Source organism: Ammospiza nelsoni, chromosome 8, assembly GCF_027579445.1.
Source record: "Ammospiza nelsoni isolate bAmmNel1 chromosome 8, bAmmNel1.pri, whole genome shotgun sequence".
In the NCBI taxonomy this organism is placed as follows: Eukaryota; Metazoa; Chordata; class Aves; order Passeriformes; family Passerellidae; genus Ammospiza; species Ammospiza nelsoni.
The window spans coordinates 15,725,081-15,747,212 of NC_080640.1; the positions used below are offsets into that span (position 1 = coordinate 15,725,081).

At 34.4% G+C, this 22,132-nt stretch overlaps 1 protein-coding gene across 5 annotated transcripts in view; it reads right to left on the minus strand.

The window, feature by feature from the left end:
* The window catches only part of IDE (insulin degrading enzyme), a 53,081-nt gene that overhangs the window by 24,654 nt on the left and 6,295 nt on the right, over positions 1–22,132 (minus strand). For all 5 annotated transcript variants that reach the window (XM_059477364.1, XM_059477368.1, XM_059477363.1 and 2 more), the window contains exons 2-14: positions 19,819–20,003; positions 18,306–18,513; positions 17,322–17,491; positions 15,102–15,224; positions 13,609–13,721; positions 13,037–13,199; positions 12,339–12,431; positions 11,705–11,796; positions 10,054–10,134; positions 7,939–8,042; positions 2,705–2,807; positions 1,587–1,709; positions 873–955 (exon numbers count right to left, since the gene is read on the minus strand). In XM_059477364.1, the coding sequence (XP_059333347.1) occupies positions 873–955; positions 1,587–1,709; positions 2,705–2,807; positions 7,939–8,042; positions 10,054–10,134; positions 11,705–11,796; positions 12,339–12,431; positions 13,037–13,199; positions 13,609–13,721; positions 15,102–15,224; positions 17,322–17,491; positions 18,306–18,513; positions 19,819–19,978 (1,616 nt within the window). In that variant the 5' untranslated portion in view covers positions 19,979–20,003. The remainder of the gene's footprint in view (positions 1–872; positions 956–1,586; positions 1,710–2,704; positions 2,808–7,938; positions 8,043–10,053; positions 10,135–11,704; positions 11,797–12,338; positions 12,432–13,036; positions 13,200–13,608; positions 13,722–15,101; positions 15,225–17,321; positions 17,492–18,305; positions 18,514–19,818; positions 20,004–22,132) is intronic.

Consider the following 22,132-nt stretch of genomic DNA (forward strand, 5'->3'; position numbering starts at 1 on the left):
ATTCAACAGTGCATCTATGGGAGCCCCCACAATGGCCCTTCCATCAATATCACCAAGTAACTTAATTAGGCAAAAGGAGAGTCCCTGAATTTTTTCTGGCTTTCAGTAGTTCACAAAAACAGAATCAGCTGCACTTTAAAAACAGCACTTTAAAAACTTTTTTTAATTCTAAAGCTAGAAATTTCTTACTTGAAAGGAACAAAAAGAAGTTCCACTGTCATGCTCACTCAAAAAAGACTATCTTCCTATGATGAAAGTCATGCAAGACCAGAATAAACACTACATCATTTTATCATATATCTTGAGATCAGAATCAAACACTTATTGATAATATAGACAATGCTCTTAAAAAAAAAAAAAAAGTACAATCAGTTATGGGTGTCAGTTAAGTAAAATCCCAAAATTTTAAGCACTTTTTAAAACTGATTTGCAGTATGCAAATGAAAAGAGAATTTGAGCCTAAAACTATTATCAGAATAGCACTTCATAAAGAAAATACATGTTAAAATAGCTGTAATTTAGTAATTAATTTAAAAATACACAATTATTTTCAAAGAGGGATATTACAATATGTAGTGGGTTCTACTGGCAGGTATATTTTAGGTATAGCAAATCAAATATAAAAGAAAATGTGGTTTAAAAGTATTTTTAGGTAAACTTTTCCTTTCAAAATGGAAGGAGCACATAAAATTTCTTGCTACTCAACTACTGCATTTCTTAGATGTGCCTTCCTGCATCTAAGCCTTATTTCATATTCAAAGTAAGGACAAAGACTCTGAAGTGCAAGAAAGCGTTTGCTGCACAAATGCAGATTCCCAATAAATAAGAAACTTTTGGAGATAACTTTATGTGATATACTTAACATTGCATACCTGAAAAATTCAAAGTTGAGACAAGCTTTTGGCAAAAAAAATTTGTCATCTTGCTTGAACCACAGTTTGCTCATAGCAGTGTCCTGTGTCAAGAAAAGAGGTTTGGTTAAGTCATCTTTTAACTGCAATATATGCCACAGCTTTAAAAAAAGTTTCTTCACCACTTCAAATCACCACTTTGAATTATCCCCTTAAATTCCCATTGCTTGAATTACTATATTCAGTATATATAGTGAATATAGATATATTCAAAATATTGAATATATACTCACTATATTTTGAGACCACTAAATGACACTTCTCTCATTTTTCCATGCAATCACAGGCATTACAGAGTTACAAAACAATAGCCTTCCCTACACCCTCAGCTTACTCAACAGTGGTCAAAAATATGTAAGAGTGGCAGTCACCCTTCTGCTGAATAAACAGCTCTACTGCTATTTTTATCAACTGTTGACACACTTTCAAAAGGGCAGAGAGAGTTCAAGCTGTATCTAGATTCACTTTCCTAGGAACACAAATTGTCACAGTCCAAAGTTCAGCAAAAAATTAACTTTCTTTGCTACTGTCTTTGTAGCAAAATATTCAAGTTTTCTACTTTTTTGTTTTCTATACTTTGAAATATGAGGTGAGCTATATTTTATAAAACAGAGGAAATAAATTCTAACTTCCCAGAAGGTCAAGCAGTAAACAGGACAAATACAGATAGTTTACCTTGACAAGGGCAGGGTACTGTGTTGCATCTTTTTCCAATGGCAAAATCTCAAAGTTTGTAGGAATAAACTCATTCTTCATTGGAAGCTTGAATTTCCCATTCAGGTCAGCATTTTGCCATTTCTAGATCAATAGAAGAAACAATGAAGCTACGCCAATTTCTGCTTAATTAAAGCATATATGGGTTTATTTATTTTACACTAAAACAAAAGATTTAAAAATGTATTCCAGTACGTTCTGTGTAAATATTATTAAGATAATAGGGAAAGAGGGAAATAGCTGGGAAAAAAAAGTTGGAGTAGGCAACCAGCAGGATGAATTGCTCTTAGAAGGAGGATTACAGAAAAATAATTTTGAAAAGTTCATAGTAGAGAGGAGGGTAGGTTTATATCTTATATTTTCTGCTACTGCGAACCATAAATGAAGACATTAAACTGAACACTTAACTAAGAATTCTAATGAAGAACATAGGCAAGATCAACCTCAAGGAAGTGCTCCTATGCAATGTCTGTTCAGAGCACACTCAGAAGGTTCAATTCAGCCCTAAGGCAAATTTTACAGCCATCTCTTCTTGGAAGATCAGAACAATAAAAAGTTTCGACATGGATTTGCCCTCCTCTTTTTTTTTTTTTTTTTTTTTTTTAGTTTTGATTTTTACAGTCTCATTTAACTGGCAAAACATACTTTCTATGCTGCAAAAATCAACTTCAGAAATAGTTACAAAGAACAGTTTTTAAAAATTCCTTTTTTAAGTAGTGATCAGTTCATTAACAGATAACAGAGAGTTTTAAGTTTTGAGATATTAATGCTTACATTTTTATTCAACCACTGCATATTAGGGATCTTCTTCTTCTTTCAGGAAAAAACTGTAACATTCCCTGCACTTACCATGGTTTATAACCATTAAAATATATCCCTCCTATGCAATAAATATTTGATACCTAAAGACTGATACAACATTTTTACTTCCTTTAACATTAAACAGACTCATTGTATGATTTTCATGCTATGGAAAGCAGTGGATTTAAGCTCCCCCTTCAACTATATGGAAAACTGGACAAAGAATTTACCACTGACTTTCATTTGCAGATATTAGAATGTTACAAATTTTAACATGCCTTAATAACTTCATCAGAAATTGCTTCTTGCTTGTACTGTGTTCCATACCACTCTTCTGTTCGATCTGTTTTTCCTTCAAAAGACTTGGAAACTATTGCAACTCTGAAAACAAAGAGACATTTGGGCATGAATGGGTCTGAGAAAACACTGAGACATTTTTCCAAGCACGCTTCATCACCAGAACACATTTATTTCTGCCAACAGTCCACAGACAATTACAGGGCAGGAGAGCAAGTATAAGTATACTGAACTACATGCCAAGGTTAACCATGAAATCAGGTTACCACAGTCATTTAATGCCACTGTTTTTCTGAAGTGTTACAACCTGGGGTTACACAACAGAAGTGCAGCATGCAATTTCTATTTTTAAGACTTTTGTTTTTGCAGAAAACAAAGCAGTTCTTGCAGTCTTCTAGAAAACTGATGAAAAATTACATTTTCTATACACCTGTATGAACATCCAAATATGTGAAAATACTGATTATAGAAATTTTATTCCATTCCTAGTGTCACAGGAATTGTAGATAACCTCACATTTGAAAGGGACTCATAAGGATGATCTCACATTCAACTCCCTGCTTCTTGCAGGACTACCTAAAACCATGTGACTAAGAACTCCAATCATCAAGGTGCTGCCTGAACTAAAGAATACACTAAAAAAGAAGAAATCCAGAATAAAGAAAATTACTAACTTATCAGTATTTTGTTAGTAGCCTGCATGATAGGTATCAAGAAAATTCCTTTAATTCTACTGAACAATGTACACAATAGACACAAAAAACTATTCAATGGAAGAATAAATAGATGTTTCTAAGAAATCTGAAATGGTCAAAAAAGGAAGCACAACTACCTGCTCTTCTGGACTAAATACCTGCCTGCCCTTGGGAAGCAGCACATTGATTCCTTGCTGTGCTCTTTTTTTTTTTTTTTGCTTTTGCTTTCCCTATTGAACTGTCTGTATCTGAACCCAGGAGTTTTCCAGCTTTTACCCTTGAGATTCTCTCCCTGATCCCACTGGTAGGTGGGTGAGCAAGTGGCTGTGTGAGGCTTGGCTGCTGGCCAGGGTTAAACCACAACAGAGGCATAAAGTTGCTAAGAGACTACAAAAACTATAAAGTCTCTTAGAATTTCAGAGCAACCTACCTACCAGATCTTTTTGCACAGTAAATAATAATAAGAAAAAGTCAGAGTTCTAAGTGAAAAAATTATCCTAATAAAATTCCAATACTTATGTGGCTAGAGCAGCAAGACAGATGTTGAGTGCTAGAATATACTCTTAGAATATGTTTGTTATTCAACCTTTCCTCCTCCTACCCTTCTCCAACATACTCACAACTCAAGTAGTAATGACAATCCAAGCACCCAAACATTTCCTACAGGACCATACTAAAATTCAAGAGCTAAAAATAATTGTCTATTCACTGTATAGAAAACAATATTGTGGAAATCAACATTGTAATTCTCCAAGCAGTTCTGCTTCAACAGAACAGTGATTTATCACAAATGACTACTGGAATGATTATGACATTTTGAGTTGTCAGAAACATACCCACAACAATAGAAACAAATCAAAGGCATTTTGTCTGCCCAAGAATTACAACTTAAGACCAACAGGAAAGAAGACCAGGACACAAAAAGAGGGGAAGAGAAGCACAGCAGGTAGAAATGCTACGCCATGCAGGTATTTCTATATATAATATATTTCTATTTCTATATATAATCCATCTCTAAAGTCACCAATTATGTAACATTACTTTTGCTTTTCATGTCTCTGTTGTGCTGTACAGCACTATGAACATCCAGCACTATGAACATCCGTATGTTTTAGGACAGTGTGGAAATGCAGTGGGAAATCAAAACAGGCAATCAGGTAATCTTCAATAGGACCTGTTTAAGAATATTTAGGCTTGAGCCATTCATAAATGCTATTTACTTCTCTATATACATTCCTGTACATGCAATCTGCTGTAATACCCAATTTCAGAAACAACCACAGTGATGCATATTTACTAAATACTATCCTGTTTTTCACCCTCCTGAAATCTAAATTGAAGCTACAGGTGACAAATCCACAGGACAGTGTTACTTGGGAAGAGGATGTGTGCTTTAAAATGAATGTACTTCCACCAAATATTATCAACTATAATACTCTAGATTTATGTACTGAAACTCAAGGTTCTAAAGGTGGAAAAGTAATAGACTTAGAATACTTAGTCAGTATTTGTGACATTAGTAACAAATGTGTAAAAGCACATCTATACTTATAAAGGACTGATTTTTTTTTTTTACCTAATTTAAACTTTGTCTTCCAAATTGTGATGCTATCAAACAATGGAAACAGTAAAACTGATGTGAGGTAACACAAGCTCCTCAAAGGCCCTCACATATAAATCCCCTCAGAAAGCAGAGTAAGGGGAAACTACACACAGAGCTGCTGCTGGGCTGCAGCACTCTGATCACTGCAGAAGCACAAGTTATTTCTCAGTGTTCAGTAAAACTAAGTTGCTACCAAGGATTTGTGGGGGGAAATAAGTGAAGAAATTGTCATTTTCAAAATGGATGCTCAGATCCAATGCAATTAAAAACAAACAGATATTTCTAGCATGTTTACCTTCAGGGTGAGCATCACCAAGTGCACTGAGATAACTTTGCTGAGAGTCTGTGAAATTCCAGTAGTAAGAAATTTCTTTATCAACACTTTTGGCTTTCATTTTATTTGTCTTCCCTCTAGGACAGTACTAGTGCTGCACTTCTGCTATCAATAGAGGAAAAAAAACCCACTTACTATCCAGGGGAAAATGTTCTTTAGCTGCTTAATCTGGTGAGTCACTATCCTCTTAAATTTTAATAAGAGCATTTATTCTGCAGATGTCGAAGGGAAAAAATGCCTTGGAAATGTTAGGAAAATTACATTTTTCAGCTAAGATTGCTACACATGCCAAGTCTATTCCCTTATCTTCACAGGCTGGTAAAACCCAATACAGTGTGAACAAGTAAAAATAATACTTACATTTTAAAGTTTCTCTGTTAGGAAAATTAAGGCACTAAATGCAACAAGTAGTGTGGAAGTGGGAGGAGAATATGAACACTTTCTATTATGGATCAGTCAAATGGAAGCACATGCATACTTATATGCATACCATCTGTATGATTTTTTTCATACTTTTTAAACTCAAGGTTTGTTAAGAAAATAATAGTTGAAAAACCATACTTTGGAAAAGACACTGAATGCAGTTACTACAATATAGCTATGCCAAGAGGTCCTTAGTATAGGTGAATGGAAAAGAAATGATAAATAAAACCACAATACAAAGAAAAAATTCAAATCAGTGCCAAGTAAAGCACCTCAAGACAGAATGTATGCAAGACATAAAAAGAAAAAAAAAACAATAAAACCAGGAAAACAATGCCAAACAACAAGCAAAGTTAGGATGTGGCACATAATAATTCTTTCATAAAAAGGGAGAACAGAAAAGTAAACATGAGCATACACATCAGTAAATGGTGGATCACCAAACAATATAGATATTGAAAGCAGATGTGCAGAAGTTCTTTTACAAGCATATAAAATTGCTCAAAAAAGACAAAAGGGAGCAGGCTACTGAATTGGTAATTCATTCTATTCATATAGATACAGATGTAATTTTAAAAAAAGTGTATCACAAAGGGACCCTTTTATTAACATCTGTAATCTCAACTCATTCTTTTAGAAGAGCCCACTAAAAACAAAATCCACAGTGGCTTTTTTGAATCTTCATAAGGTACCACAAAATCACTTTTAGCAATACTTAAGTAAATTTCCCCTTCCCAAGATAATGTATCTTGCCAGCAATTTAAAACAAAAGATACTATAAAATTATATTCCCTGTTATATTTTACTATACTTTGAAGGTCTTAGTTAAGTAAAAGATTTTTAAAAATTGCAGTTCATTTCAATCTACTTCTAATTTCACAGGGTAAGTGCTTAAAATATATCTAAAAGGAATATAGTACTACATACAAGTTAGTATTTTCTTTCAGTCAAATCAAAGTAGGAAAGTCTGATAAGACAATATATAATTTCTTTAAGAGTTAACTGAAGAAGCCATAAAACCAGGTTTATTCCAGTTCTGAAAGTCATTTTTTTTTCTCAATATTTAGCACCTTTTTTATACAAAAGTTTAAAATGACACATTTCTTCATCTATTAAATGACATCTATTTCTTAAGTCAGGAAAGAATGTCAAAAGGCTGGCACAGCCAGCAACAAGAGTAACAGAAAAGTGGTAAGTGGTCTGTAGCATGCAAAGCATCTGACAAGCTGAAGAATCTATGAATGTATGCACCTGTACTAATCTCCTCCAGCAATTTTTCAGTGTTTAAGTAAGAAGATGTTTTGGAAGTTCCCTGGGCAGTAACAAAGACCCAATTTACATTATGAATCAGATAATACTGACTATTTTCTTGCAATGTTAAGACCTATGCTTCAAAGCTATGTAAAGCTATAATAAACATCAGATCTCATTAACACCTGCAGCTTCTTTACTAAATCAGCATCAGCTCAGGTTTACCTATTGCTTGTAAGCAATTCTAAAATCAGTTATAAGTTCACATTCAGGTGGAATTTGGTTAAGCTTTCTACAGAGATCAAGTAATTACACGTTCTCTATGTTAATTACTAAAAACAGTGCTCATATGTTAGAGGTATCAAATGTTCAAGAACTTGGGTGGTAGAGTAAGATGAAAATACATTCCAAATAGAGAAGCATTAAATACTTTGGGAAACAGAACTAGAGACTTTAATTAAGGTATTGTTGGTTCAAAAGATGATCTTTCGACACAGTCAAGCTCCAGCTGAAGTATCCCACGCACATTACACACAGATGCACACCCACACACAAAGATATGGGCCCTTCTTTAAAGGGCATTAATTACTATGGCAACTACTGCTGCTGATATAGGCAACTCCATTTATTCCATCATTACTTGCATATCTCCAGAAACACCAGAACCCATCACATTTGCAAATATAGTTCATAACTCAAGTTTATTTGACATTATCTAATAATTATTTGAAATACATTAACTTTTGAAAATAAATTAACATATATCTAAGACCTTCTCATACAAAGAAACATAGTGAATGTTTTTCAATCACATTTACTTTGGAGCTGCAAGAGACACCTAAGATTTTGTGTTTCCATTAGTTCATCTGCTTTCCTATGATGTTTGTGTTAAAATACAGTTTAACTCACCGAACATTTTCTGGTCTCAATTTATCCAGTACCATCTCTATTAAATCAGGTCTGAATTCTTCAAGCAAATATTCAGCAGCCAATACTTCTTCTATAGGATAATACTAAAAAACAAAGCCGAGGAATACGTGGGTGAATAAAACAAAAGCAAGCATGAAAAAGGTATGGTTCAGTAGAGGAAACAAAAGCAAACACTCCTGGTCACTAAAGCTATATTACTTTGGTAATTTCCAATTAGGGATGTGTAGGATGTTTTAAAATCTCCCTCAAAACTAAACAAGAGGGAGTAGCATTCTAACTATGTAATCATATTTCTCACGTACTAGGCAATTTTACATAATTCATATTTACCATTCTTCTCTCTTAGAATATTTAATGTCTCAATATAAAAATCACCCACCTTTAAATGGTATTTTGATTAAAGTAAAAATAACATGGCAAATGCTGACCCCTGCAGGATATTTCTGAAGGTAAAAGAAGACCAAGTACTCACGAGAGTACATTTATGGAAAACAAAACATAAACAAGCAAAATAAAACAAAGAAACACAAAATCTAGGCTTTTTTAGGACTCTTGAACAGTTCAATTCTTATTTACAATAATTTAAAGAAAATTATATTTTAATATCTAAAAGTATAACAAATGTTTAAACACTTAATTCTAACATTTTTTATTTAGGGTCAATCTGAAAATCTCTAAAGGTACATGGCAACTTCAGAAGAAAAAAAAAAGCTAAAACTCATCTAAAAATGATTAATGTAGTTGACAGGAAAACTTTCTTGATAAACACCTGTTTACCAAGGGAAAATTACCAAGTGACGTAAGTGCTCAGTACTTGCACTTTGCCATACCAATGTACTTTTCTCAAGCAGAAATATTCCAAAATGGCTTTCTGAATTATATACATCATACAAAAAATTACAGTGGAATGACTTCCAGAACAGAAAGTAAGTCACAAAAAGGATTGTGGAAAAAAAAAAGGGAGATAGGGGGTGGAGATCAAGGACAACAAACCAAACCTGTGTTATTAAAAATTCAAGTGGGAATGCTAAAGATTCAGAATTTGATGGTCATTTAACTAGTAAAGCAGAACAAAAATTACCATTCACACTGCAAAGCAAAAGAAAGACAGTTAAAAAAAAAAAAAAAGTCCTCATTCAATACCCTGCTCTTTGTAACACTGCTGGCAACTTCCTGGCCTGATTTTTGGAGACAGCAATTGTAATCAGAAATAATCCAACAATTACTGAAAGACTGTTTCAGAAGTCAGAAGTCCATTTGTTAGAGATTTTAGGCATTGGACAGAACAAAAGCAAGAGACAGCATGCCACACTGGAGCTCTTTAAATATCCATTTACATGTTTTCAGCCAAGTCTAATGCTTTTCAGCATTCAGATAGAAAAGTTGAAAATTAAACACCATTATTTTAGACATGCAATTCCTGCGAAAGAATTTAAACCGGTAATTCCTGCAAAGAAACCAAAAATTTCTCTGAACAGATGGAGACAGACATTAGGTATAAAATATGACAAATGGCTGCAATGTAGAAAAGTTGTGTAATTTCACTAGAACAAAAAAAAAAATCAGTAAACCCCCCTAAATCTTCCATTAGCACAAAATGAGGGAATTTTGCAAGAAGCATGAAAGACCAAGTAAAAGTACATGATTCTTTCAGTAGCAACATGCAATCACATCTGTGAAGTCAAGCATTTGCAATTTGCAATCTTAATACAAACATTTCTGCTTACTGCAGTATTTCAACACTATGAACTAAGGAACACAGTGTTTATGAAAAAATATTCTTTGTCTAATATTTCTCTAGAGAACACTTAGCTACCAAATGCAATGGTAAGGTACATATGTCTTTAGAAACACTGAAACAGATCAAATAGCACCTCCAGTTACTGTATAATCAGTTCTACCAAATACAGAAGTTTAAAATGGAAGAGTGAACAGAATGTGACTTTTTGACTGCCAAAATTAAGGCCTATGCAGTATACAAGAAGTGCAATGGACCTCACAGATGCCGGTATTTATTAAGTGGATAATCAAATACACTGGTAAATTATTATTAGAAAAAACAACAACCAAACAAAAACAATCCTCTCCACTTACGTGCAACATTCCTCCAAGCTTTGATGTGTAACCTCGTGGTCGTTCCTTATCTTTAAATCTGAATGCCACAGCATTTAGATCCTAGAAAACAATGTATGAATTATTAAAGATCATAAATTAAAGCCTACTTTAAGAATAATTACTGGCTACATAATTCCTTTTTATAATGAAAGAAAAGCAAGTACTTTTGCTGTATCCATGTTACAGCAGACAATACCTAAACTAAGTTTTCAGGATTATTCAAGTTGTATCAAACTCCCAAGCAATTTGTGATAGTGTCATAATGTGAAGCATTACACAAATCTTGTAAGCCCTTTTCAAGCTAAGAGATCTGCCTCATCTCTCATATATTTAAATTTCCTGATAATTTGAAAACACACCAACTCTGATCCCACCAGTACACAGTGTTCCAGTGCAATGTTTGTCATATATTAGCTAACTGAAGCCTCTCTCTCCCTCTTCCTTTTCTCTTCCTTTCGTTCAGTCAGCCAAGAGTAAGTTTAGAGACAGAAAAAGTGTGTTTCTTTTTGCTGTCTCAGCCAGAGAAATAGAACACATCACTCTTAGGATATAATGGCAAGGGTGAATTGAAGAGAGCTAAGACTTTAAAGCCAGTGAAAAGTACAGTCCATCCTTCCATGAAACCATGCAGAGAGACTGATTAACTCAACAATTCAGCTGAAAGTAAACTCAAAGATTCTTTTCATACTAGTCTGCAAGCTCTCTGACTCACCCCACAGTCCCACAGTCTCAGGAGTTCTGGGACTGCGAGAAGAGGAGCAAGGGAAAGGCACAGGGATGAGACAGAAGGATGGAACTGCCTTTTCCAAACCTTGGATTTGCTTACTCTGTCAGTGAAACAAATCCACTGGGACTTTTAGCAGAGGATAACAAGACCTGAGAGTACTTTCACAGGTATATAGTGTCCAAGTGTATGAAACAAAGGTAACCCACCTGCAGAATTTCTATTTCAGGGAGACTCAATAGTTTGCATCAAAAAAAGCTGAGATGGAAAAGGAATCTTTACCCAAGCATATGTACTGAACCAATGAGGCTACATATATATATATATATATATATATGACACTGAGAAGAGCAGTGCTATCTAATAAGACACCAAATTTTTGCTCTGTGTACACAGAACTACTCAGACTTGTAAGAAGCATGAACAGTTCAACAAAGACTGACATGTACTGCCAAAGTACTTCATGAAAAGCCTTTAGCTGACTCTTCAAAAAGATGAGGGGAACAAACAGCAGATTCAATGCCCTATTGCCTTTACAATCTCAAAGGGGTAGAATAGCAGCCATTTAAGTTTCCAGTTCAATGTTACTCCTCAAAGTAAATGTTTCCCCCCTTCTCCAGTGAAGACTAAGCAAAGTTATGTAAAACCCTTGTGGGCAGAGCAAGATCCTTCTTCCTCCACCTCCATTGTGCCATCCTAATCCCAGCTCTGTAAGAGCATTCCACACCAACACTAAGACAATGTATTCTGAGTGTACTTGTCATTTGTGTCATGTTGCATCTTAAAAACTAACAAACTTAATTACCATGTGATTATTAAATGCTAGTTACAAAGTCAAATAATCTAATAATATATAAAGTTTGTAAAAAGACAACCATCACATATGGTACAGCCCCAATTACTTACCTTGCACTCTTGGAAAACCCATTCTTGAGGTCCTTCTGTGCGTAGTTTTTGAATATATTGAAACATGTGCAAAATAATATCTTCAACATGCACTGACAAGAAAAAAATACTTAATAATTCATTCAGTTCTGCACAAAGAAATTTAATGAACACAAATATAGTTTTATTTTTAATTACACTTTGAAACATCAAGATCTTTAAGTACATCCGCAATCCCACCAAAAAAGTTGAACTTGCTTTTTTCAGATATAAATTTAAGGTAAGTGTTTATGTGCCCAGATAATTCCAAGAAGTGCACTGAACATATCTTATTATGTGAAAAAATTTATTTACAATATAATTTAACTTGGGTCTAAATAGTATGAATAAGTAGCACGCAAATGTATTAACAGCTCTTCTTCTCTAAAGAAGTTTATTTAAAGTATTTAATTAACTAATTTACTATAACCTTAAGTTGATTTCTTATGCTAGGTGAAATGTGTTAGCATACTTAGAGGAACTAAACACAGAACACTAACAGGTTAATTAAAACAAACTGGCTTTCAAGCTATAATACCAATTAGTCTCTTCAGATACAAACACAAAACCATCACATCAGCAATAACATGGAATATAGACAAAGTGCTTCACTTACAAAGTCCTTCTTCTGTCAAGTCCACATTAATGATGAAAAACATGAAACCTCTAGCACCTTCCTTCTGGCCTCCAACAAGAGTATTTACCCACCCTATGTCATTAGAAAGAAACTATATTACATAAATTTATAACAATTTCTGCAACTTTTTGCATGCTTCAGGAACATTAAAACCCATTTTGATTCATTTACATGTTTTCCTTTACTTCATTAATGCCCAAAGCAACAGTGCAAGTTAAACATAACCCAAGTCAGCTCCATCTGATTTTGTACTCAGAGTGATATGACAAACTCAAGATCACTGGATTACTGGATTCTGTGTGGAACAAAATGATAGAAAGTAAATAGCAAAAAATACACCATTATAATGTTCCAGACATTAGGAGACCTGACAGTAACCTCAAAGTTAGTGACAGAATAGAGACAAGATCATTATGCCAAAGTTTAAATAACTCTCTCTAAACAAGGCACATAAAGGGGAGTAAAAGAAATAATAGCCTCACAGCCTGAGTGACTGTTACCTATTTATTCCTCCCTGCTGCAGAAATAAAAATAAAGCACAAAATGACTTAAGAGTTCAAATTATTCAAATAGATAAAGTCTTTAACACAGAGAGATCTATTTTAAGTGAGACACAGTAAAGTTTAAAAAACTGTATGATCAAACATTTTTCAATTCTCCACCCTTGAAGGACTTACCTTTGGCTTTAAGCTCTGACAGAAGACTCCCCGGGCCCTCATGCCCAATCAGATGGCCAAGGTAATGGCCAGGGTTTGATTTATAGTATTTCTGAAGGTCTGGTATGGGAAATGTGACATAAAGATTTCTAATGTCCTTAATGGGTACCACTTTATAAAGTTGCTGAGGAGAGAAACAAGCAAGGAGACCCATAAACAAAGGAAAATTCATTTACTGTATCCATCTCAGGAGCATGTATCATGTTCCATTCACACACACACACATTACAAACACATCTCCTAAATCTCAAAAGTATCTAAAACTTAGGGCAATACTTCAGACATTCCTTATAAAAACAAAGAAAATTCATTATCTCACAGTAGCTTACAACTGCAACCAAATGTGCAACCTTTACTATAACCTATATAAAACTATACTCAGCATGGGAAAGTGTGTGCAAAATCAATAGAAAAATATGGAATTCAACAGGGACATTGATAAAAGAGTAGTGAAGTGCACAATGTATTATTGAAACATAAAAAATAACATTTAAAACGTACACTCTGGATGGAAGACATATCTCTATACATACCCGGAGATGCTCTTCTTGGAAAGGATGCTCAGGAAACTCTGGTATAGGGACATTTTTATTCTCTACTTCTGAAAATAACTTGACCACTAAGCAAGTCAGCTCATCCAAGGATTCTAGAATAAAGAAACATTAGGAAAACCACAGTAATTATATAAGGATTCCAACGAACTTTTTTTTTTTTAATATTGTTTGGGAGAGTCATTAATTATACAGAAAAGTAGTTTTAATGGTGTTATGATTTTTCATTTCAGAAAGAAACCAATTATTCATATTTAAATTTTAAACTGCAACATGCTAGAAGCACCATGCTTATTAAAGGAAGGCTTCAATCATGAATAAATTAAATCCTGTAACTGAAAATATCTCTACATTTTACAGATTAAACTAAGCTAGAACTGAAAGATACATCAGATGTTGAACACCTACAAAAAGAAACATTCTACAAAAGTTTAAGGGACATAGAATTACACCTGCAAATTTTCTAGAGTGAAAGTAGTTTTGCCAAAACTTGAATTTTCTTTAGCCTCAGCTCATGTCCAGCACTTTAAGTACACTTTGAACCAGGTCTGTCCTTGGCACCCAAAACACACACACCTGTGACCTGTTCAAGCACTTCTAATTTCAGTCTGTGACTGCAGTACTTTGCAAGAATGAGAGAAGACTTTTTGCAGAAAGAATATGATGACGTGCATTAACTCACCCAAACTGACCTAGATTATTTCTGTTGAAATGCTGCCTTCAAAATTGCTTTCTGCCTCAAGAAATGCATTTTGGAGCACTTCTCAAAGTGAGCATAAGATAAAAAAAGATTCTACTGACAATTTTTTAATGAAAGACTTCCAATGGTGGGTATTGGAAGAAAAAAAAATCAATTGCTTGGACATCTCAAAATGAAAGATTTGATAGATTGAAAGATTTCTTAAAGCAGTTACCTTGTTAAACTCAGTTAAACTGAGAAAGTAGAATCTTTCCTGCCCAACAGATGCATGGTCCTAGACTACACTACCAGAGCTGTGCTGGGGAAAAAAACTAACAAAACAATGTGAACCAAGAAGGTTCCTTATATATTAAAATTTTGTGACCTGCATGTTATTCTATTAAAGGCCACCAGTTTCTATGCATATCAGCAAAATAAACATTCATTTAATCTTGCAGGGACAGTTTTCTTTTAGTACAGATTTACAATTGCCAATGTGATTCTTACTGTAAAAGTTTCCATGTACAATTCCTTAGTGAACTTGCCCTTGATTAGATAAAAAGCTCACTTTCTTCCATTCATACTCACCATGTAAGCATTACTGTGAAACACCATACAAATACTAGTCTGCCAATGCATTTTCAAAATGCTAACAGCTTTCAACAAACTGCTATTAAGCTTTTGGCAAACTTCTCTAAAATATCATCTCAGCTGTGAAAGGTTCTAAGCAGTTGGAACCTCCTTTTTTTTTTAAGCATATATGCAAAGTCTTACTCAACCAAGAGAGCAAACTCACCTCTGCCTAAGACACAAATAGCCATTAAATTTGATGAATAATAAGTAGAATGGAACTTCAGTAGCTCTTGCCTTACATCTATTCCTTCTTGGGTTGGTCTAGTTTCCAGAGTGAATTTGTTCCCTGTAACATGAAAATAATTAACAATATGTGAGGTTAATGACATTTAATGTTACAGATTAATCTTACAGATCAAAAAGATATATATAAATTAATCAGTCTGCTTTCCTTTGGATGGATATTAATTTTAAAAATAATCAATATGCATAATAAGAAAACTGGCTCAATATTGTCTTATGTTTTAAATATTTGTCTATATTCCTCACCATATGCAGACAAATTAAATGGTGAAGTTCTAGACACCCTACTCTGTTTACTCCCACAGCATCAATACATAAGATAAAATAAAATAACAAAGTTTCAGTTGGTAACTGTGCTGTTACAGTACTGGAGGACTTTAGGAAGCAACAGTCAAAAGACACCTTGTAGCTGTAGGAAAATGGACACTAGCCAGTGCACAAGTGCCTGGAAAATTACTTGACACTGAGGGTAATGATGGAGAAGAATCACTGTCACAAGCATTAATTCAGGGAGATCAGTGAGAGGTATCTGGGAAAATGCACACTCTTAAAAAGAAAAGGGGAAGGTGCATTTGTTTCTATGCACAGACAAGGAATAATAGAAGGTTTGCTGACCAAACAGGGTGCACAGCAATGAGGAGTAACCTGAAGCATCAAATGGAGTAATTCCCATACTCTGCTAGATTAACAACATCTCAGCTGATCAAAGGGAAACAATAAGGTTGCCAAATGCATCACAGTTGTCACATCTTTGGGTAAATAAAAACCATCAAAGCTGAGCTCTACTTCTGCCAAGTCATACCTACTGGATAGCTACATGCTGTAATTTAATTTCAGAATCAGAACCTAATCTAAGGAGAAAGGAATATGACTGTTACTGTTGAATTTGAGCACATTTTGGGTATTCTCCCCAAGAAAATATTTCCATTGTGTGAGCTAGACAACCTTCTTAAACTGTACAAAACTATTTCTGCAATTTCCACTTATGTTTCCTATGTGTGCTACATAGGAATTAAATAATGCCTTCAGTAGCAGAGATTACAGAATGTACTTTGAACACCTGCCTACTAATGCACAGCTCCCAAGGCTTTATTTTAAAATTTACCTGTTTGGAAAATGGAGTTATAGTTTTATACAGAGCCTCTCTTTACTGGTCAACACAGCAATACCTGCTCTTGTGGCAGGTGGCTACCAGACCCAAAAATATGCTCTCCATCAACAGATGTAAAGGTACATCTTGTCTTTTTAGAGACAGAGGAAGAAACCACTGCCTTAAAGCCCATTATCTGCTCTCCCATCCTTCTACCACACTCAATATTTGTATCAATTATTCATAAAGCAAACTGACCCATCCACAAAACTTTTTTTTTGCACACATTATATTCAATGATCAAACAGTGCAGTCCTGTTACTTCGAAGGTTTCAAAAATAAATTCATGTAGAAAATAATGCCTATTCAAAAAACCACCCAACACTGAAACTTCTACCAAAGCATCAAACATTTGTGACTTTGTCCAGAACTATGGTATCTTAACTTTATTGCTTTTTGAATTGCTTTTTTATGCTTAGTAACAATTATTTTAAATTGTTACTAAGCATAAAAAAACTACAGTCATAGGATTGGGATTTGTCCAAGATGATTTTGTCTATCAGTCTCCTACTGTTGTGTTCTATGGTGCAGATTTTTGTTTCTATATTCCTACTCAGTAATTCTCACAGTATTTTGCTGATCTTTCTGATTTAACCTAGTCACTGTCATCTAGTCTAAATGCAATATTAAAAAACAAAAAGCATGTGGCTAACAACAATTTAAACACAATTTGTTCACATTGTTATACACAAAGACTCAACAGTACCAAATGATGACCAAATCCAGTAACTGGAAAACAGCACTCACTGCAGTAATTATCAGGATCACAAAGATTTCTTCATCATTGTATTCAAAGTTTTGGATCAAACTTTTTCCTATGCTATTGTCTAGCTCTGGTCTACAATGTGAAAAATGCCATTAGCACCGTAATAAACAAGTATGGAAAGGAAAATGAGAGAACTGTTATGGTCTGTCTTTAGCAATTTTATATAAACAATAATGCTATGTATGTTACAAACAATGCCACTGGATAAGAATATTCTGACAAACCTGTTCCAAATTTACTGAAGGGATGGTTGGGGTTTCCAGTAGCCTTCTCCAATTGAAATAACCTCCAGGCATCATTCATCAGATTCTTCTCATGCTCAGAATCAACAGCATTCACTTCCCTATCTTTGCAACTTTCATCAAACAGGGGGCACAGGAAAAACTGGGCAAATCTAAAGAGAAAAAAATTAGTTAAGTCAAGAGTACTGTACATAAATTGCAACAGAAAAGTATAAAACTTGGTTCCTCCTGAAAACAGCTGAATAAATTCTTTTTTAATGCAGAACTTATGAATTCTTTACAGTTTTGACACTGATTTGATATCCTTATTTCTCAATTTCTTTGTTTATAAATGCAGACATGTTCATCATATAAGGTAGTACAAGAATCAAGGGTCTTACATCAAAATTCCCATAGTGAAAATTTCTCCTACTCTGAATTTTAGCTAAAAGAGGCTCTTAATTTCAGCAATCAAATAAGTCTTGTCAGATATCCAGGGAGAAGCCAAAGAGAAAACTCAGTCTACCTCACTGGCTACACAGTTTTCAATTTTTGTCCCATCCCACAAAACACTGAGGTTTCAGCAAGCTCCCTCTACTAAGAGCATCCTTAAATATTTCTAGACTTCACCCTTGTTTTGCTGTCAATAAGGATCCCATGGGAAGCACAGATTTTGATTGCACCATCCCAGTGTTTGCACAATGTGTAAATTCATGATCAGATTCTGTGCCTTGCATTTCCAAAAATATTCAGTGTAAACACAACATTTAGACTTCAGAAATTCTGTCTCAATGAAGAACTCTCCTAGATGAAATAAATATGAATAAGACTTTCAAACTGAAAAATATCTGGTTATCAATTTTAACAAAAGATGGTTTTTACCTTTTTTTTAAATATCATAATGATAGAACTATCAGAAAACTTTTACAGTAATAAATTCAAGTAGAACATATATAATAAAATTTAAATACTAAAAAATACGTTTACCTGTCCAGTGCACCTTCTAGATGTTCATGTGACACATCAAAGTAATAGTTGGTATGTTCACCACTCGTGAAAGCATTTGAGCTCCCAGCATGCTCACTTAGAAATTGGCTGTACTCATTCTCTTTCGGATATTTCTTGGTTCCCAGAAACAACATATGCTCACAAAAATGACTAAGCCCAGCAATGTTGGGGGGATCAGACAAGGATCCTGCAAGAGGAAAAATTTCATGTAGCCATTCATAAAAAAGTAATACTAAAACATTAAGTCTTTTAAAGAACTCTGTATTATAGTATGGTGCTTCAGACAATTATATCAATTCTGTGGCTGTAAGAAAACACTTCTGCAACTACAGTCAACTAAAATTATTCCTCGAAAAAATATTTGAAAATTTAGAATTAGTAACTGAACCAATTAGTGTCTCAAATTGCCTCTCCAGATCAGCTTACACTTCCTTATACAGATGATTTTCAATTGAAGTCCATGACTCATAATCTGTAAAGACCTGGCATATCACAATGTTCTGAGATCTATACCTTGACTTTATTAAAAGCATTGTGTTAAGAGGCAGCAATTGCCAACCATAATTAAAGAGGTATTTATCCTGTGGTTTATAGGATGAGTGATAACCTGTAATTGCCTGAACACAAGCAGCTACGGATGACCAGCTAGCAGGTGTGAAGACAAACAGATTAAAAGACAACAATGATTTGGAAGAATGGAAACAAGAAGGCAGAAGCTGGAGAGTGGCAGCCTCTCCTCAGAGTGTGCAGCAATGCTGCAGTTGGCTATCACTGTCACAGGACCTAAACAAAACCACATTCAGGATGTTCCGAACTAGATAATGATCTGGGACAGCCATCCCCACAACAGAAAAGGCCAGAAGTTTTTGAAGTCCATCATGACTTCTGCCCTAACACGAAGGGGGGCAAGAGCTCCCAACTACAGACATGGCAAGAGCGTGTTTAGGTTATGCACACACTGCATCTTATCTTCCAATAGAACTTGAGATGTAACTCAGTTCTATTATCCCAAAGAGTCAAAGCAATTGCCTCCCCCTTCTATTTCCCATATTTCTGTTTGCACACATAGGCACCACTGAAGTTAGGGAGTGCCTCTCCAACTTCTCTAGCACTACAGCATTTTCTCACCTCTACACATCAACAATTTAGCATGAAAAAAAAAGTCTGACATGACAGATGGAGCTGTCTGAAATCACTGCACTTGCACCCACCCCTTTTCTGCTTACAAAAGATCTTTCATAACATGAAACTTAATGGTTAAAAGCAGTCTTTCAACTGACTGAGCTACACTTGAGTAAACACAGAGTACAGTAAAAGCATTTAGCTCCAATAATTTTGAATTTGATGTGTCAAAGAATTAAATAAACTATAAATTACAATAAAAGACTAGGCTACCAACTGCATACCACTCCTGTCAGTTTATTTGCATCAAGATACCAGAACTTGAAGCATTTTTATTAATGACATAATTAACACAATATGAATTGAATACCTATGTGGACATCAAGTGCTGCTGAGGACTTATCTGTGGTGGGGTCACTAATGAGAAGAGCTTTAATGCCATTTGCCAATTCCAGTCCACGATATTCTCGTTTATCCTCAGGTGATTTGATAATTTCATTTGTTATTCTCTTAATAGCTGGATTGTTCATTTTGTTGTTTGACTCCTTCTGAAACCTTAAAGAAAAAAGAAAAAAATTCTTATTATCTTCACTTAAGCCTTGCTAATTTTTTAATATTATGTTAAGACAATACAGGGCAATATCAACAGCTAGAAGTTCTATTACAAGCAAAATTCACTGAACTTTCCTAAAATTCAGATCCTGAAAGATATTGCTGCTGAAACAAAAAAAAAAAAACCCTTGAAGACCAAGAAACACAATAAAGATGTAGATCACTTAGTTGAGTGCTTCAAGTATCACATTAACTGTAACTGAAACAACCCAAACTTAATAAATGTCAACCCCTTAATCAATTACGATAAAAATTAAATCAAAGGAAGCATATACTGCTACCTCAAGTATACTTTCAAACTTCAGGAAAGTATTTCATGTATCTGAATTGTTGATTGTAAGTGTTGTAACTCTGTCAAATAAACAAAATTTTACTAACAGACCACTGGATTTGTACACTCAAGCAAAAAACAGTAACACTGTTTACAACAGTGCCACAAAAATACAAAGACTGAAGAACTGCCATGATAAACACGAATAGACTGTCTACCATTAGTTTAACAGATGCTACAAGATATCCTTCTTTAAAGGCATAATTCTAAAAGGCTAAGAAACTAGTGTGATTCAGAATCTGAATGTCTCCAAGCAAAAGCTATAAACAATATCAAATAACTTTTTTAAAAGTGTGGTTCAATGCATTTTAGAAGAAAACATATAAACTAGTAAAACATTGTTCTCCTAGTATCAAATGCTTTAAAAAACAAGTGTAATCACTAAACAGTAACTGAAATGCTGAATTTAAATTTAAATATGTACATTCTCATTTAAACAGGTCATTTATCCACTAGCTTAACCCCCTGCTCAGGCTAATCCTGCTTGGAATCCCTATGGCCTTCTTCCACTGAAAAATGCATATACTATTGAAATACAAAGATTCAAGTACCACGTCTCTGTTTCTCTGTATCATCAGCACTGATACAAGCCATGCTAACAATTAAAAGATGCCTCCATGTTCAGAGTTTTAAGAAATACTCTACTAAACTTAAGCTACCGTGTAAAATTTTTTAAGTGAGTGTAGATACTCTTCATATATGAAAATCAGTAACTAAACTGCTTCTGATTGTTTTTCACTTGCACACAAGTTAGATTGACAGATCTAAGTATGCAGGAGAACAAGGACATCCCTTAAGCTCCTGATTCCATGTCTGCTAATGAACACCTATACCTTGGTTTTCAGCTAGAATATTCCATCTCAATAAGATACTAGTTGCCTCTCAGAAGACACATATATACGATAAACTATTCGAGTTGTGGCGTTTTTTTAAATGTTATACAATTTCCTTATCACCTGATATCTCCTTGTTATTTCCATACCACATCACCAAGTCACAGAACTTTACTGTTTGTTCAGATGACTCATCTTTCCAATGTGATTCATCAAATTACGCAGCTCTGAAACCTTAGGAGATTTCAATTGGTGTCTCATGAAGCTGTACACCTCCACTTCATTTTATTATGATTCCCTACTTCTGCCTCCTTCACAGGCTACTTCCAGCTTGGTAAGGAAATTCCAGTACAGGAAAAAGCTACAATTTTCAAAAGGACAACATCAGTAATTAAACCTTCAAACTAAGGACTGAAATTTTTATCTCTACCTTCACTGTTATTTCACTGGGCATTGTGAATACAACATCTTCTAACTTCAAATGGGTTTGCATGATTACCTACGATTATTTTGCTGCAAAGTGAATCACAGTACCAGACAACTGGAATAAAAGCAAGGGCTGATCAACCAAGCAGTGCTCCTGGAAGGCAAATATGTCAAGAGGACAAGACCAACACCTTCCTGCTTACGTGCTGCTCCTCCTGCTGATATGTTACTACAATACAAAAGTGAGAAGGCAAATTTTCACTTCAGAGAGAACTTCTATATCACTATGTTTTCTTAAGGAGTGAACTGTAAGACTCAATACTAAACATTCCCTCATATGACCGTTTTCCTGTGCAGCTTTTAAGTAAGTGCAATTGCTTTATAAAATACCACACTCTTATTCTTTCACACCAGAATCCTAAAACTCTATAAATCACTTTTTGACAATAGAACTGCTTTTAATCACAGGCAAAAAAAAAAAA